Below are 17,342 nucleotides of genomic sequence, written 5' to 3' on the forward strand. Positions count from 1 at the left end.
TCAGGCCTACAGAAGTTTAAAAGACACAGTGAAGACACCTCTCAGCCAAGTAAGTGGTCTCATCCAAGTTGGGTGGAAGGAAGCTTAGGGGTTACTGTCCTGTTGAGATAGATGTAATTAGTGATTGAGTACAGGCTTGGATTGTTTCAGAGATGCAGAAGGAAATCGCTTATACCCTTTCAAAAGAATTATCCTAGCACCTGCCTGGGGTGATTTGCGGAAATCTCTGAAAATCCAAATCTGGGTGGCTGGATGCAGAATTGAACCATCGTCCTTGAAAATGGGAGTCCATTGTGCTAACCACTGCACCATGCCACCCTGTCCGAGTTCGGTGGGTTGGAGGGAAAAATGGTGCAGTGGATAGTTATTATTTCTCTGACCAGTAAAATAAGAATAAAATTTGTGATAACTGATTATTGAAGGTTTTTTTTTTTTTTTTTTTTTTTGTGGTTTTAGGGCGCACAACGTCAACGGTCATTAGCGCCTAGACTACTTTAGGAATGCACCGCGAGTCACAAAGTTTAAAACAGCAACGAAACGGAAAACACGATGAAAGACATACTGACAGGCATAGGATTAAAAAAGAAAACAGCATAATCAAATGTCCTTTGAGAGGGTTGTCAAATTGATAAAATGAAGAACGCGAGCAGCTGCTCGTGGGTCATCCGCTAAAATGGCTTCTACAGTACATGGCAGGCCAAGATCGAGACGAAGGGTGTTAAAATCCGGACACGACGTTAAAATGTGGCGGACCGTCAGCAATTGCCCACATGGGCAGAACGGCGCCGGCACTGCCGTCAGCAGATGGCGATGGCTGAACCGGCAGTGGCCAATTCGCAACCGGGCCAAAACTACCTCCTCCCGCCGAGAAGGGCGTGAGGACGACGTCCAAGCCACGGGAAGAGCTTTCAAGGCCCGAAGCTTGTTGTCTGGAAGTGCAGCCCAATCGGCATGCCACAGCGATACAATGCGCCGACAAATTACCCTGCTACAATCTGATGAAGGGACACAACAAGAAGCTGTCCGAGGCTGGAGGACCGCAGCCTTGGCCGCGGCATCTGCAGCTTCGTTCCCAGGGATACCGACATGGCCAGGAACCCACATAAAGCTAACCGGAGAACCGACGTCCACCAGCTGCTGAAGAGAGCGTTGGATCCGGTGCACGAAAGGGTGAACCGGGTACGGATCACCGAGGCTCTGGATAGCGCTAAGGGAATCGGAGCAGATGACATATGCAGAATGTCGGTGGCGGCAGATGTAAAGGACAGCCTGGTAGAGGGCAAAGAGCTCAGCTGTGAAGACCGAACAATGGCCATGGAGCCGATATTGGAAACTTTGTGCCCCGACAATAAAAGAACACCCGACCCCGTCATTGGTCTTAGAGCCATCTGTATAAATGAAGGTCATATTAATGAACTTCGAACGAAGTTCGAAAAAACGGGAGTGGTAGACTGAACCGGGGGTAACCTCCTTCGGGAGCGAGCAGAGGTCAAGGTGGACGCGAACCTGAGCCTGGAGCCAAGGTGGCGTGTGGCTCTCGCCCACTCGAAAGGTGGCAGGGAGTGAAAAATTAAGGTGTTGAAGGAGGCGACGAAAGCGAACTCCAGGGGGTAGCAGGGCGGAGACATACAACCCGTATTGACTGTCGAGAGAGTCATCAAAAAAGGAACGATAAGACTGGTGGTCGGGCATTGCCAGTAGCCGACAGGCATACCGACAAAGCAGTATATGCGCCGGTAGGTGAGTGGCAACTCACCAGCGTCAGCATGAAGACTCTCGACGGGACTAGTATAAAACGCTCCGATCGCAAGTCGTAAACCCCGATGTTGTATGGAGTTGAGGCGGCGTAAGATGGATGGCTGTGCAGAGGAGTATACGAAGCTCCCATAATCCAGCTTGGAGCGGACGATCGACCGATATAGGCGAAGTAGGACGGTTCGATCCGCTCCCCACGACATACCACTGAGAACACGGAGGACATTGAGAGAACGGGTACAACGGGCAGCCAAATAAGACACATGTGGAGACCAACTAAGTTTCCTGTCAAATGTACGACCTAAAAATTTTGTTGTCTCCACGAATGGGAGAGCAACGGGACCGAGTCGTAAGGACGGTGGGAGAAACTCTTTGTAGCGCCAGAAGTTAATACAGACTGTCTTCTCGGCAGAAAAACGGAAGCCATTGGCGACACTCCAGGAGTAAAGACGGTCAAGAGAACGCTGAAGACAGCGCTCCAGGAAACACGTACGCTGCGCGCTGCAATAGATGGTAAAATTGTCCACGAAAAGGGAGCCTGATACATCAGCTGGGAGGCAATCCATTATTGGATTGATCGCTATGGCGAAGAGAGCGACGCTCAAAACTGAGCCCTGTGGCACCCCATTCTCCTGGCGAAAGGTGTCTGACAGGACAGAACCCACACGTACCCTGAACTGTCGATCCATTAAAAAGGAACGAATAAAAAGAGGGAGGCGACCGCGAAGGCCCCATGTATGCATGGTGCGGAGAATGCCCGCCCTCCAACAGGTGTCTTAAGCCTTCTCCAAATCAAAGAACACAGCCGCGGTCGGGCGCTTCCGCAAGAAGTTATTCATAATGAAGATCGACAAGGTAACCAGATGGTCAACAGCAGACCGGTGCCTACGAAATCCACATTGTACATTGGTAAGGAGGCGTCGAGACTCTAGCAGCCAAACCAATGATTATTGAAGGCTGATGTCTGAGAAAAACGTAAAAACATCTGAAGTGGTATCAGATGCAATAACGAGGAAATATTAAAGACCTAACATGTGGATGGCTCAAGTATACCGTGGATGATGTGGTGGTGGTGGTTGTTGTTGTTAGTGTTTTAGGATGCTAAACACCAAAGTCACCAGCACCTCAGGAGGTGGTGGGAACACACATTGGGGGAGACTCAGCAGCAGGTGATGGATGACGACTGACGTCTCAGGAGCTTGCCAAGGAAATGCACAGATTACACAGTAGCAGTTTAACGTGTGCTTCCTCCATATGCTGAAGTAAAAAAAAAAAAAAAAAAAAAAAAAAATCAAATAGCTGTTAGCTTTCAGATGCAGTTCATGTGCAGGGTTTTGTCTGAAGTAGATTTCATATATGTGATTAATGTGGTTAGAGAAGGAACTGCACAGTGAAGACTCCATGTCCCACCTGAACAAGTACATAAGTACATGTATGCTATGCACTTTGTCTTGCCTCGTTTCATTTTTTGCTTTCAGTAGTTTTACTCCTGATGATGAATGGTCACAGTATGGTGTGCTCAGTGAATGTGTAATATCTTTCTTATCCTGTCAAGGTGTACAGTGAAACATATAACTGAGTGTGTAGTGCTCCATTACTTTATTTCAAGATCCACGTAGTAGAGAAATAAACTTTACAGACACATGTTTGAGTAGTGCAAGTCTGAATTCCTTGTAAAGATGAAGATTCAGTGTGTTCCATAACATCATGTTGAACAAGCAGAAGAGTATATTCTGGGTTATTGTTTCCCGTGAAGAATCTTGGCGCTATGGTGTCAGAGAGAGACCACATCAATGTGTTAATATCACATGTCGAGCAGGGTGTTTAGAGACCACTGCATCTTCACCAAACTGTCATTAAGAATATTTGGTTCAGTTTTTGCTTGTAGGCTTAATAATCTTCCCTGGCCTAAACTGATTTTAGTGTTTTGATATAAGCCAACTGTGTGAAGGAGGGACAGCTTAACTTGAAACATTCTCATAATAAAAAAAGTTTATACAGGATAGCAAACTGCAGAACAGTGGCAATCAGTTATAAAGTTAAGGTGAGTCACTACACAACTTAAGTTTGTTCCTGATCATCATCAGGCAGCAACAGGACAGGCAGGAGAGCAAATAGCTAGCAATCAAAATTAATGTCACAGTGAAGCTATCTGACAAGTTCTACACTGGCAAACAATTCACAAGTTAGACAGTAACATCTCAAAATAAAATAATGTAATAAAATTGCTTTTCAACCTTTATAACATTGAGACACATGTTGACCACATGTCTACCACTGGTGCAATAGTCTCTGGCTCTTGAATAACATTTTAATGCATTTGATAAATCACCACAGTCTAGGTAATGGTCTCCTAGGTCATCATGGCCACGCCTTATACTCTCTTTAATTGAATTCGATTTGTAGTTCTTTAAGTCTGTATCCAGTTTCTCCAACTGTAAGAACACAGAAATTAAAAAATGAGACTAGTGTAGACCACATCTGCAAGTGTAATAATTTAAAAGAAAACAAATGAATACCTTCAGTGCAGCCTTTTTTGACTTTGATTCAACCCACACTAGATCAAGTGTCGGTAAATCTTGCGACGTGGATTGTGCACCACCACCTGCAATATCTGGCAGACTCTGCCCTCCTGGACAACCTCCTGTGGTTCTGTAAGAAAACTTTCTGTATTTGATCTGGGAAATCCTATGTGATGAACACGATGCAGAAATTCAGCAAGTAACTTGTTAAGCAGAAACTTATGACAAATCTTAAGTGTTTATTAATTGCATGATTGTCATTAGTAGTTTCTCCTCATGTATCTCAACCACACATTTGATTGCATCATCATCCAGCATTCCTCTTGGAGTGTAAATGCCTGCCACCATAACAAAACTAACCAAGTTTTTTTTTTAACAGTGTAGGAACAGACAGATTGCTACTTACCCTAAACAAGACATGTCAAGTTGAAGATAGATGCAATTAGAAGACACTTACATAAAGCTTTCAGCCACAGCCTTCATCACTAAAAGAGAGATTAATACCATTCACACTCGAGCAAGCACACCTCGCACACACACATGACTGTCAACTCCGACATCTCGGGCTGGAAAGCTGGAGTTGGCAGTCTTGTGTGTGTGAGGTGTACATGCTTTTGTGTGTGTGTGTGTGTGTGTGTGTGTGGGCGCGCGCACTTTACTGATGAAGGCTGTGGCCTAAATCTTTATGTAAGAGTCTTAATTGTGCACGTTTGCAACTTGACGTGTCCTTTTTATGGTAAGTACCCATCTTTCTTTTTTTAATACTTGCTTCCTTAACATAAATGCCGCAACTAGCATGAATATAATCACTCAGTCTGCTGTAAATAACCAAGTTTGAAAGTTGTCTTAATTAGAGATGTTCAGATTGTGCTGCAAATTTATTCAGAATGTCCCGAACAAGGAAAAAGGCTATCCTACGCTTTAAAACAATGTAAGTCTTACAATAAGATTCTCTTTTAGGGTTTTCAGTAAGTCTTTCGAATCTCTCAAGCAATGCCAGCTAAAAATTTTGCACCACTTAAAACCAGCAAGGTCTACCACAAAACATAAATAAAAACTTTACACACCACATTTTAAGGTATGTCCATGTATGGTTCAGAAATACCAGATACTTAAAGTTGTGTGTGGCAATATGGTGATACATTATTTTCTTTATTGACATTAAAACAGTATATGATTGAATACAGTCAAAGGTTGTGGATAAAATGAATGTAGCTACAACCACCCAACCTGGAAAAAGCACACTAAAAGACATAACAATGGAAACAATCAATTATAGATGAAATTATTTAATTGGATAAATAAAAATCTACCCACCAAGTGGCGGCAGAACACACACATTGGCAAGCTTTCGGAGCCAGTGGCTGCTCCTGCAGGCAGAAGGGTTGAAGGGGAAGGAAGAAGGTTGAAGGAAAAGGACTGAAGAGGTCTAGGAAAAGGGGAAGACTCTGGGAAAGTCACCCAGAACTGCGGGTCAGAAGACTTACCATACAGGATGAGAAGTAAAGACTGACTGTTGGGGACTGCATCAAACAAGATTTGGAAACCTGAGAGCTTAAAGGTGAAGGACAGGGTAATATACAAGGCAGAGATTACAACTAAAACATCATGCACAGGTTAATAAGAGTGAGAAGCTAAGTGCATTGTACGTAACAGAGGTGGGAGGGGGTGGCGAATAATAGACGGGAAAGATAATGAAAGATGTAGAAAACTAAAACTGAGTGAAGCAGAGAGTAGTTACAGTGAAGAAATTAACATAAATTAAGGCCAGGTGGGTGGTTAGAACCAAGGACATGTTGTAGTGCTAGTTCCCACCGGCAGAGTTACGAGAAACTGGTGTCTGGGGGATGAAACTGGTGTCTGCGATGAAACAGGCGCCGTCATGAATGTCATGTTGTAGAGCATGCTCTGCAACATGATATTGCGAGTTGCCAGTACATACCCTCTGCCTACGCCCATTCATCCTAATTGATAATTTTATGGCAGTCATGCCAATGTAGAAGGCCGAACAGTGTTTACATGGTACTTGACTGAAAGGAGTATGTTAGTGAAGCTCGACACCAGCTGTCTGACACCTCTACATACAGTGTGCCATCAAGATCCCATCACTGTGATTCAAACTGACCTGCAGTCCCTCCTCAAAACCTCAGGACCCTCACAAGGACTAACACATCTATCAATAGAACTTCTCACCCCACCCAAACCATGCACCCCACCTTTTACCTTCTTCCTAAGATCCACAAACCTAATCATCCTGACCATCCCATAGTTGCTGACTTCAAAGCACCCACCAAACATATATCTGCCTTAGTTGATCAACACCTGCAACCCATAGTACAAAAACTCCCCTCATACATCAAAGATAGCAACCACTTCCTAGATCGTCTGAAATCCATGCCCGTCCCACTCCCACCACACACCTTGCTTGTCACCACTGATGCCACCTCCCTCTATACCAACACCCCCTACGTACATGGTCGGTCTGCTGCTGAAAATTTCCCCACTCAGCACCCACCTGATTCCAAACCTATGGCATCCTTCCTACACCCTTAATTTCATACTTACCAACAACTACTTCACCTTTGAGGGGCAGACACACAAACATATCAGAGATACGGCCATGGAAGTAGGGTGGCTCCTTTCTATGCCAACCTTTTCATGGCTTGCTTGGAACGGGCTTTCCTGGGATCCATAAGTCTTCAGCCTCTGGTTTGGTTTAAATAAATTGAGGACACCTTTGCCATATGGGCTCGTGGTGAGGCTGACCTGCTAAAATTCCTAGAATCTCTGAATACCTTCTCCCAATTAGATTTCACATGGTCCTATTCTGAATCCCATGCCACTTTACTTGAAGTTGATCTTGTCCTCGCCGAAGGCCAGCTACACAGTTCCGTCCACATTAAAGTTACCAACAAACAGTACTTACATTTTGGCAGTTGCCATCCTTTCCATGTCAAATGTTCCCATACAGCCTTGGCATCCAAGGCAAATATATTTGTATGGATGCAGACACTTTATGGCAATACACCACCATTCTCACCTCAGCCTTCACCACACAGCCCAGTTAAAATGCAGATTTCCCGGGCCATCACATCCAATCCTGGTACTGCTGATACCTCAACAAAACAGCTTCAGAGCACACCATTGGTGACTCAGTATTATTTTGGTATGGAATGTGTTAATCAGCTATTTTGACAGGGCCATGACCTAAAATCACACCCTGAAATGAGATCTATTCTGTCTGAAATTTTGTCCACCATGCCTAGAATAGCTTTCTGTTGCCCTCCCAATCTCCACAATGTTCTTGTCAGACCCTATTCTCCTTCTGCACTCATCTCGTTACTCTATGGCTCCTACCCGTGACCGTCCCCTGCTGCAAGCCTTGCCCTATGAACCGTCCTACCAAACCAATAGCCCTGTAACTGGCAAAACATATACTATCAAAGGGCGAGCCCCTTGCAAAATGACTTGTCATATACCAGCTATTATGTAAACACTGATCAGCCTTCTACATCTGTATGACTACCACCAAATTATCAATTAGGACGAATGAGCATAGGCAGAGGGTATATACTGGCAACTCTCAATATCCTGTTGCAGAGCATGCTCTACAACATGACATTCGTGACCTCGGCGCCTGTTTCACCACATGCGTCATCTGGATTCTTCCCCCAAGACACCAGTTTCTCAGGATTCTGCAGGTGGGAACTAGCACTACAACATGTCCTTAGTTGTCACCACCCACCTGGCCTTAACTTACGTTAATTTCTCCCGTCTCGGCTTTTCTTCACCATAACTACTCTTTGCTTCACTCTGTTTTAGTTTTCAACATCTTTCATTGTCTTTCTCGGCTATTTTCACCACTCCCTCCAACCTCTGTTGTGTACAATGCACTTAGCTTATCACCCTTATTAACTTGTGCACGATGTTTTAGTAGTAATCTTTGTCTTGCATATTACCCTGTCTTCCACCTTTAAGCTCTCAAATTTTCAAATCTCATCTGATGCAGTCCCCAACAATCAGTCTTTCCTTCTCATCCTATATGGTAAGTCTTCCCTGACCCGCAATTCTGGGTGGCTTTTCCAAAATCTACCACTTTTCCTAGACCTCTCTAGTCCTTTTTGTTCACCGTTCTTCTTTCCCCTTCAACCCTTCTGCCTGAAGAAGGAACCACTGGCTCCCTAAAGCTTGCCAATCACAACAGTCTTATGTGTGTGTTCTGCCACCACTTTGCGAGTACACACTCAAAGAGTATTGTTTTCATTTTATTTGAACTAATTCTATTGAACTAATTCTAAAGACATTACTTGAAGAAAGACACAAAATACTCCCGATGAACAAAATTTAATTTTCCAACTCACAAGCTACTAAAGCCACAAAAATAGGTATAACGTACTGAATATTTCTTGCTGTACAGAAATTAACTTTTCAAATAAAATAGTAATTAAAATAAATAAATAAATAAATGCCAACACACTGGCTTCTTACCCAAGTGCTTCTTGAAGCTTTTTATGCAGCTGCTGATACAGTCCTACATTGTATGTGCACATAACGTATGTGATTGCCATCTTCAGAGCTTCTACTCTCAGAGATGGACAGTGGTCTGCTATATACATCAGTCTGTACAAGCGTGCAAGCCCAGTGTAACTGTTTGCTAAATTCTCAAGATCCTAAGGGAAAGGAAAATGAAGTATATTATACAAGTCCTGTACAAAAAAAGTTATTACAATAATATGTACACAACACACAAAAAAACTAGTTGAACAGTTTTGCAACAAAGAATGTACTGCTCATTAAGCCCTGAATTTCAGGCCTTACAAGGAGAGGTCCCCAACTGTGAGATGAACTTTTTGAAACATCTACAGTGATGTGGGTTAAGGTCCTAGGTATCACACTATGCAACCATCCACCCTGGTGGGCCCCCATTTGTAACTAATCAGTGAAAAAATGTTTCAGAATTTCTCTACAGCCTTGGAAAATAGTGATGTTAATGACCATTTAACTGGTTTGAAAGCAATTTTTTAAATTTCTATTCCTTTGTCACAGCATTTTAATCAGCGTATTAACTATTCCAACTGTTCTGATTTCTTCCTCCTATCATTCTTTGTCCGCTTGGAACTTTTGTGCATGTTAATTTCATTATTTTTATTTATCTATCAGAATATTTGAAAATGCGAATTTATCAGTTAAAAAAGATTAAGTAATCTGTTCATACTGACTGTGCAACGATTCGAAAAAAGTATTTTTTGTTCCAAGGAACATATTTTTTTGGATGACAATCATCAAACATTTAAAACAAATTCTTATTTCACCATGCAGAACATAACACAGATGAAGATTACAATAAAAGAAGGGATTTGAGTAAAACACAGTTCCAGCAAAATGAGGAATAAAAAGAACGAATGCAATAACATGGAAGAACATATATGATAAAAGGGAAGAATTATACTGAAATCAATAAATAACAATAATTAAATTCACATGCACAAAAATTCCAATTGGAAGAAGAATGATATGAAGGTAAAATGAGAGTAATTCAACCAGTTAATACACTGGTTAAAATGATGTAACAATGGAATAGTAATAAAAAATTACATTTAAACCAGTTAATTCAACAAGGATGATGACCAAAATCATTTCGATAAAGATTTTTAAAAAAATTCAATGCACCTGACAAGATCTGAACCCCATCCTTCCTGTGTAAGGAATGGACGATAACCGTTACACTATGGCAACATTCTGATTGCTTTACAATTTTTAAAGCTGTACAGTGTCATGTTAAAATCCGAAATATTTTTTTGTTGGTTACTTGCAAACAAGGACTCACCAGTGTGGGTTACTGCAGGGTGTGATACCTTGGATCTTAACCTACATCACTGTATAAATGGTTTCACAAAGCCAATTCCACTGCTGGTAACCTCTCTTTGTTAATGCTGTTGACAGACACACAAAACAGCAAGAAGCCATTCCAGCTTCTGATGCTATTAGTTCCATGGTAAGGGAGAGAAAGGGTGATAAGTAAGATTAGAAGGCAAGTCAAGTTCATGTTTTGTCCAACCATCCTGATTTAGGGTTTCTTACAGCACTTTAAGCAAATGCTGGGATGGTTCCTTCAACAAGACTATGGTTGATCACATGTGATCTCCTAGTTAAACATATCTGCATGTGTATGGCTTAAGTTCTTTCTTGTATCACACTGACAAATCCCATATCATTGTAGGACTTACTATCTTGGAAGTGGGAGAAAAAAAATTTTGTTGAAGTATTCGGCCTCAGAGGTCTGATGTGGATGTCACATATAAAACTAATTAAAACTCTGAACCATGGTTTTTGTGGTTGCTGGGCAAATTGGCGACAGTATGGATAACATTTAGCTCAAATTGGTGGAAATGGGATAGGACAGTAGGACAGGATCAAGTTGTGTTCGATTAACATGAGAAAGATTTTGTAAAAGATTTTACTTCATAATTTGTGTAACACAATGGTTTTAAAAATATATTAATAATCTATGTTTATTTTTATATTACACAAGGTGAACCCCTAACTCTTGACAACATTTTGGAGATATTTTTTGAGTACTTTGATATAAGAGGAAAATGAAATAATAACGTAATTATGATTTATTCAGTTTGTTTCACCAATTATGCCTGTTTCTGTGAAAATAGGCTTCACAAAAGTGAAAGATCCCGTAATATGTAAGCCTAGGCAGGGAAGTTTGTTATTGTATAGAGCCAAAGGATACCTTTGAGGTAAGGAGTATTGTCGCTGAGCAGGTAGTCGGGCAGAAGTAGTTGGTGGAGGGAATTGATAGAGGCATCTGATCTAGTGCAAACGCGGTGAGCGGGAATGTGAGGAATAAACTGCAAGATTTTTAACACACAGCCAGACATATTATGTGCTTGTAAATGGGCACAGTACATTATCATCAAGAAGAATTAATATTAAAGAAGAGTACTGTGGGCTCAAACTTTTGTTATATGGAGTGACAATAAAGAAAAGCCTGCTGTCATACATTGTCGACAAATGATGCCTTACACTGCACCAGTAGCAACTCATCAACATAAAATCTGACCAGTTTCATCTTTCAATTGTACAAAGCTAGCCAGTGTAGTAGTTTTTCATAGGCTAATTGAATAACAGTGCTTAATAAAGAAACTGTTATAGTGTAAATGAATTTTACCTCAATCACTTATCTAATGGTGTCATAACTATCACTGACTACCAGTGAGAGACTAGTAAAATGTTGAAAGTGATGAGCTTATCTGATTTCAGTAACTAAGACAAAGAAATTCAATTTACAAAAATTAGAACTATCTAAAGCTGTCATTTAACAGTAGTGAGCTTTGTTGCTTGTTAGAACAACTAGTTACCATGGAAGGGAAGGCTGCCAGGTCATATGAGGCAGCATATAAGAATCCTTCACCATTCGAAGAGACGGCTGTGTGAGAATGGCCAAATTTTTGCAGCTTGATACACTTCATGTGCCAAGCATCCGCCCTGATACCACCCACTCTGGCCAGAGGCTCTCCCCATGTGCGCCACCCAGCTACAGCAAGGGCAGTCTGGCACAGCGGCTGTTGCTTTGAGTTCCGATACTCCAAGAAGACAAGCAACCACTCCTTGACATACAGGGGGAGGGAACGGCTCAGGTATCAGTAGTGTGATCCCTGTGTTGTCAGGAGGCTCAGCCATATGGGTACATAACAGCCCCACCACATGGATTGGCTACACATGATGGTGACCTAGCAGGGCAGAAGGGGGCTACAGTGGGGATGGGAGAGGGGAAGGGAGGGGGGAGAAGAATCCACACTGTAGATGCTAGGGAGGGAGTTCTTCCCAATATGGCTCTCACTAAAAGCAGGAAATTTTGAACTGGAGGTCAAACCTCAAGTGGGGACAGAAATGCCAAAAGGGTGAAAAAACAGGCAAAAGGAACAAAATTGCAACCAATACAGGAAACCAGGGTAATAGCCAGGTCGACATAAATCAGAACACCGGGAGAGCGGAAGGTGGTGGAAATGGAGCGGGATAGGAAAGGACGGGGTAGGGAGAAGGAAATGCAGCTAAGGAATGAAGAATGAGCTGCAATAGCTTGGGGCCCGTGTGCGCCACGCACGAACTCATGAAAGAACTGAAGTGGAAGCAGACAGAGAGATGCCTGCCATAATATTAGACGGCTCCTTGTTGAATACAATCTACAAATTATGCTACCTTGGATTACTAGTATCACAAGACCTTTCTCTAAATGAGAAAATAAATGCGAGAACTGGTAATGCGTTCAACACTTTCAGGGAAGCTCCGACAAGAGTATGGCCAAACAAACACCTTACAGCGACCACAATAATGCTCATCTACAAAGCACGTGTGCTGCGTGCGTACCCTCTTGTATGGTGCTGAGACCTGGACAGCATATGCCAAACAAGAGAGTAAGCTCAGCAGTTTTCATCTGCGGTACATCTGAAATATTCCAGGCATGACATGGCGAGACTAAGTGACAAGTGAGATGGTCATGAATGCTGTGAATCTACCAAGTACCACTGCCACTCTCTAGGAACATCGCCTGTGATGGCTAGGATACTTACACCATATGGACCACTCCCATATTCCCTGACACACACACACACACACACACACACACACACACACACACACACACACACACACACACACTATTTAGTGACTGATATAGCACACACCATGTAAGTCCTGCTTTGTGCTTTGAAGACCGTGTCAAGTGCAATATGAACACTTCTAACACTGACTTCGACAAATGGGAGGAGCTTGCCAAAGACCACAGTTGATGGAGGAAACTCATCAAGCATAGCACCTGGCTCAACAGCATACCTAGTGAGTAGACAAGTGCCTCTGACGAATCCCTCTTAGTTTGGTATGCACCAAGCAGGCTCTCACATTTACCAAAGAAAGTTCCTTTATGATGCTACTTGAATCTCCCGTTAGAAGTACAGGCCACTGATGATGATGTGATAAGATAAAGGAAAAAATAAATTTTCTTGAAACCAAGAAGCTTATTTCCACGAATTAGCATGGTTTTAGAAAGAATAACTTGTGTAGACCTCCGCTTCCCCCTTTTCTCACACTATATACTATGAACTATGGATGAAGGGCAACAGGCAGATTCCATATTTCTGGAAAGTGTTTAACATGGTACCCCATTGCAGGTTGTTAAAGAAAGCAAGAGCATATGGAATAGTTTCACAGATACGTGAGCAGCTCGAAGACTTCTTAAATTATACAACCCAGTATGTTGTTTTTGACAGTGAGTTTTCACCAGAGGCAAGGGTATAGTCAGGAGTGCACCAGGGAAGTGTGATAGGATCACTATAATTCTCTATATACATAAATGATTTGTCGGATAGGGCTGTCAGCAATCTGCAGTTGTTTGTTGATGATGCTGTGGAGTACAGTACGGTGTCAAAGTTAAGTGACTATAGGAACATATAAGACAACTTAAACAAAATTTCTAGATGGTGTGATGTATGGCAGCTAGTTCTAAATGTAGAAAAATGTAAGTTAATACGGATGAGTACGAAATACGAACCAATAATGTGCGGACATAGCATTAGTTATGTCCTGCTCGACAGTGTCACATTGTTTAAATATCTGGGCATAATGTTGCAAAGCTCACTGGGAGAAATTTTGGTAAGTGTGGTTTATCTGTAAAGGAAATCGTATAAAGAATGCTAGAGCAACCTATTCTTGAGTATTGCTGCACCAGGTCGGATTAAAGGAAGCATTCAAAGCAATTCAGAGGCAGGCTGCTAAATTTGTTACTGACAGATGTAAAAATTACCGAACTGTCAGTTTAATAAGCCACGGCTGCAAAATACTAACAAGAATTATTTACAGGCGAATGGAAAAACTGGTAGAAGCTGACCCCAGGGAAGACCAGTTTGGATTCCGTAGAATTATTGGAACACGTGAGGCAATACTGACCTTACGACTTATCTTAGAAGCTAGATTAAGAAGAGGCAAACCTACATTTCTAGCATTTGTAGACTTAGAGAAAGCTTTTGATAATGTTGACTGAAATAATCTCTTTCAAATTCTGAAGATGGCAGGGGTAAAATACAGGGAGCGAAAGGCTATTTACAATTTGTACAGAAAGCAGATGGCAGTTATAAGAGTTGAGGGGCATAAAAGGGAAGCAGTGGTGGGGAAGGGAGTGAGACAGGGTTGTAGCCTCTCCCCGATGTTATTCGATCTGTATATTGAGCAAGCAGTAAAGGAAACTTTGAGGTTCGCTGCTGACATTGTAATTCTGTCAGAGACAGCAAAGGACTTTGAAGAACAGTTGAACAGAATGGACAGTATCTTGAAAGGAGGATATAAGATGAACATCAACAAAAGCAAAACGAGGATAATGGAATGTAGTCGAATTAACTCGGGTGATGCTGAGGGAATTAGATTAGAAAATGAGACACTAAAAGTAGTAAAGGAGTTTTGCTAATTGGGGAGCAAAATAATTGATGGTGGTCAAAGTAGAGAGGACATAAAATGTAGACTGGGAATGGCAAGGAAAGCATTTCTGAAGAAGAGAAATTTGTTAACATAGAGTATAGATTTGTGTGTCAGGAAGTCGTTTTTGAAAGTATTTGTATAGAGTGTAGACATGTATGGAAGTGAAACATGGACAATAAATAGTTTGGACAAGAAGAGAATAGAAGCTTTCGAAATGTGGCGCTACAGAAGAATGCTGAAGATTAGATGGGTAGATCACATAACTAATCAGGAGATATTGAATAGAATTGGGGAGAAGAGGAGTTTGTGGCACAACTTGACTAAAAGAAGGGATCAGTTGGTAGGACATGTTCTGAGGCATCAAGGGATCACCAATTTAGTATTGGGGGGGGGGGGGGGGGCAGAGTGGAGGGTAAAAATCGTAGAGGGAGACCAACAGATGAATACACTAAGAAGATTCAGAAGGACATAGGCTGCAGTATGTACTGGGAGATGAAGCAGCTTGCACAGGATAGAGTAGTATGGAGAGCTGCATCAAATCAGTCTCAGGACTGAAGACCCCAACAACAACAGGTCTGAACAACAAACAAGTTTTACAGGGATGCTTTGGGAACTCAAATGAGTATTCCTGGAGGAAGGCGATGTTATTTTCAAGGAATGCTAAGAAAATTTGGAGAGCCAGCATTTGAAGCTGACTTCAGAATAATTCTGTTGCCTCAAATATACATTGTGTGTAAGGGCTACAAAGATTTAAGAAATTAGGGCTCATATGGAGGCACACAGACAGTTGACGTTCCCTCATTCTGTTTGTGAGTGGAACAGAAAAGGAAACAACTAGTAGTGGCATGGGGTAGCCTCTGTCACACACCATAATGTGGATTGTGAAGTATTGACATAGATGTATATCTGGTATCATTCCAAAAAGACTGCGCCCAAGTCCAAAAAGACTGCGTCCAAAAGGACTGCGTCCAAAAGGACTACGAAAATTACCACAATAAGTATTCCAATGAAGACCAAAGCAACCACATGTGAAGATCACATTGCTTTGTGCACTAACTCACACTTCAAAAATATTAACAAAAATAATATAGTGATGCATTAGAACAAGACTGAAAACCTGAAGCCAATTTAGCTGAAGACTAATTTGGGTTCTGTGAGGGCAGCAACAGAAAGAAGCTATCCTATGCCTTCATAATACAACTGAAAGCAGTTTCAGGCTCAACAGAAAAATTTAACTGGACTTTGTATACCTCAGGAAAACAATCAAAACTCAATTCGAACAAACTAAAGGAAATTCTAAAATGATTAAACTAAAGATACAGAAAAATAATAAAGATGCTATACAAAGATAAGAAATGCCCAAAAAGAAGACATAATCCTAAAATTTGCTAGAGTAGAATTCTATCTGTTCCTATCCCTATTCAACATCCACATAGAATATGCATCGAACAAGTGCAAAGAATTTGTATAGGCATCATAATAAATGGAGAAAGACTAGAGACAATTAGATTGGCAGATGACTTAGTTATGATGGCTCTATATGAAAGAAATCTGCTAACTAGATTAGAAGTTACGGACATAATACTAAGAGATGAGTACAAAATGAAAATCGGCTCAAAATGGGGACATTTAGTCAAAGAGGATCACTGACCAACGTAGCCGAGTGAAGGTGTGCATCATCTGTGCTTTGGACAGTCAATTTGTGCTTACCAACGCAACAGAAATGTGGCTTTCTGTACTGTGTGGTCATGAATAATGTTTAAATCAGTAATACTTGTGTTTGTGTGTTATGGGTGCGTTACTTTCCACTACACAGAGAAAGACATCCACTCTGGTGAATGTGATTGCAGTGGTTGCAGAGTTATTTGCAAAATACAATTTCTCATTACTTTATTGTGCATTAATAAAATGGACAAAATTTACTTTGATCACTGTTTCTCACAGCTCTACTGCTCTGAATTCATCATCAGTGACTACGGTCCAGTGTTCTCATTGGCTTCACCAAACAACAGTGCGGAATATTGTACAAGAAGCTTGCACGAACATTGCCTTGTAAGAGACAATGACTGTAACTCAGAATGCCCACCATCAGAGCCTTTATTAGTGAACTTGCATGCTGACCCATGTTAACCAGCTTCGAGGACAACTCGTGTTTGGTTTTTATGCAAACGGATATGGTACCAACGGTGTCTTCCATGTCTACTGCTGCACCATCGCTGGCATTCAACACAACTGTTTCGTACAAACAACCATTGTGCAATGTTGTCGCAAGGTTCCCAGAGTCAACCATGGCACAAACAACGATTTCGGTTCAGGCAGTGCAGCTACTTCTCAACCTCACAGGACAATGTAAAACTACACCAAAATATAAACTTCCACTTTTCTGGCCTTATAAAATGACATTATGCTTTGTGATGGCCAAGTGTGAATTCCCTTCACTAGGCATTGTGAATGATAACTCAGAATTTGTTATGTAGATATGCCACCTTACCGAACTTGTAGGAATAATCAGTAACATTATTCCATTACTGCTGGTACACAACAAGTATGATGCAACAAAAACAGCACTACTACAACTAATTGCAC

The 17,342-nt window shown here is 41.7% G+C and overlaps 1 protein-coding gene across 2 annotated transcripts in view; it reads right to left on the reverse strand.

The window, feature by feature from the left end:
- LOC126253360 (COP9 signalosome complex subunit 1-like) overlaps positions 1–17,342 on the reverse strand; it is a 92,210-nt gene that overhangs the window by 59,078 nt on the left and 15,790 nt on the right. For both annotated transcript variants that reach the window (XM_049954634.1, XM_049954633.1), the window contains exons 3-5: positions 8,766–8,947; positions 4,275–4,407; positions 3,993–4,190 (exon numbers count right to left, since the gene is read on the reverse strand). In XM_049954634.1, coding sequence (XP_049810591.1) covers positions 3,993–4,190; positions 4,275–4,407; positions 8,766–8,947 — 513 coding nt within the window. The remainder of the gene's footprint in view (positions 1–3,992; positions 4,191–4,274; positions 4,408–8,765; positions 8,948–17,342) is intronic.

The sequence above is a fragment of the Schistocerca nitens genome, chromosome 4 (genome assembly GCF_023898315.1).
Source record: "Schistocerca nitens isolate TAMUIC-IGC-003100 chromosome 4, iqSchNite1.1, whole genome shotgun sequence".
In the NCBI taxonomy this organism is placed as follows: domain Eukaryota; kingdom Metazoa; phylum Arthropoda; class Insecta; order Orthoptera; family Acrididae; genus Schistocerca; species Schistocerca nitens.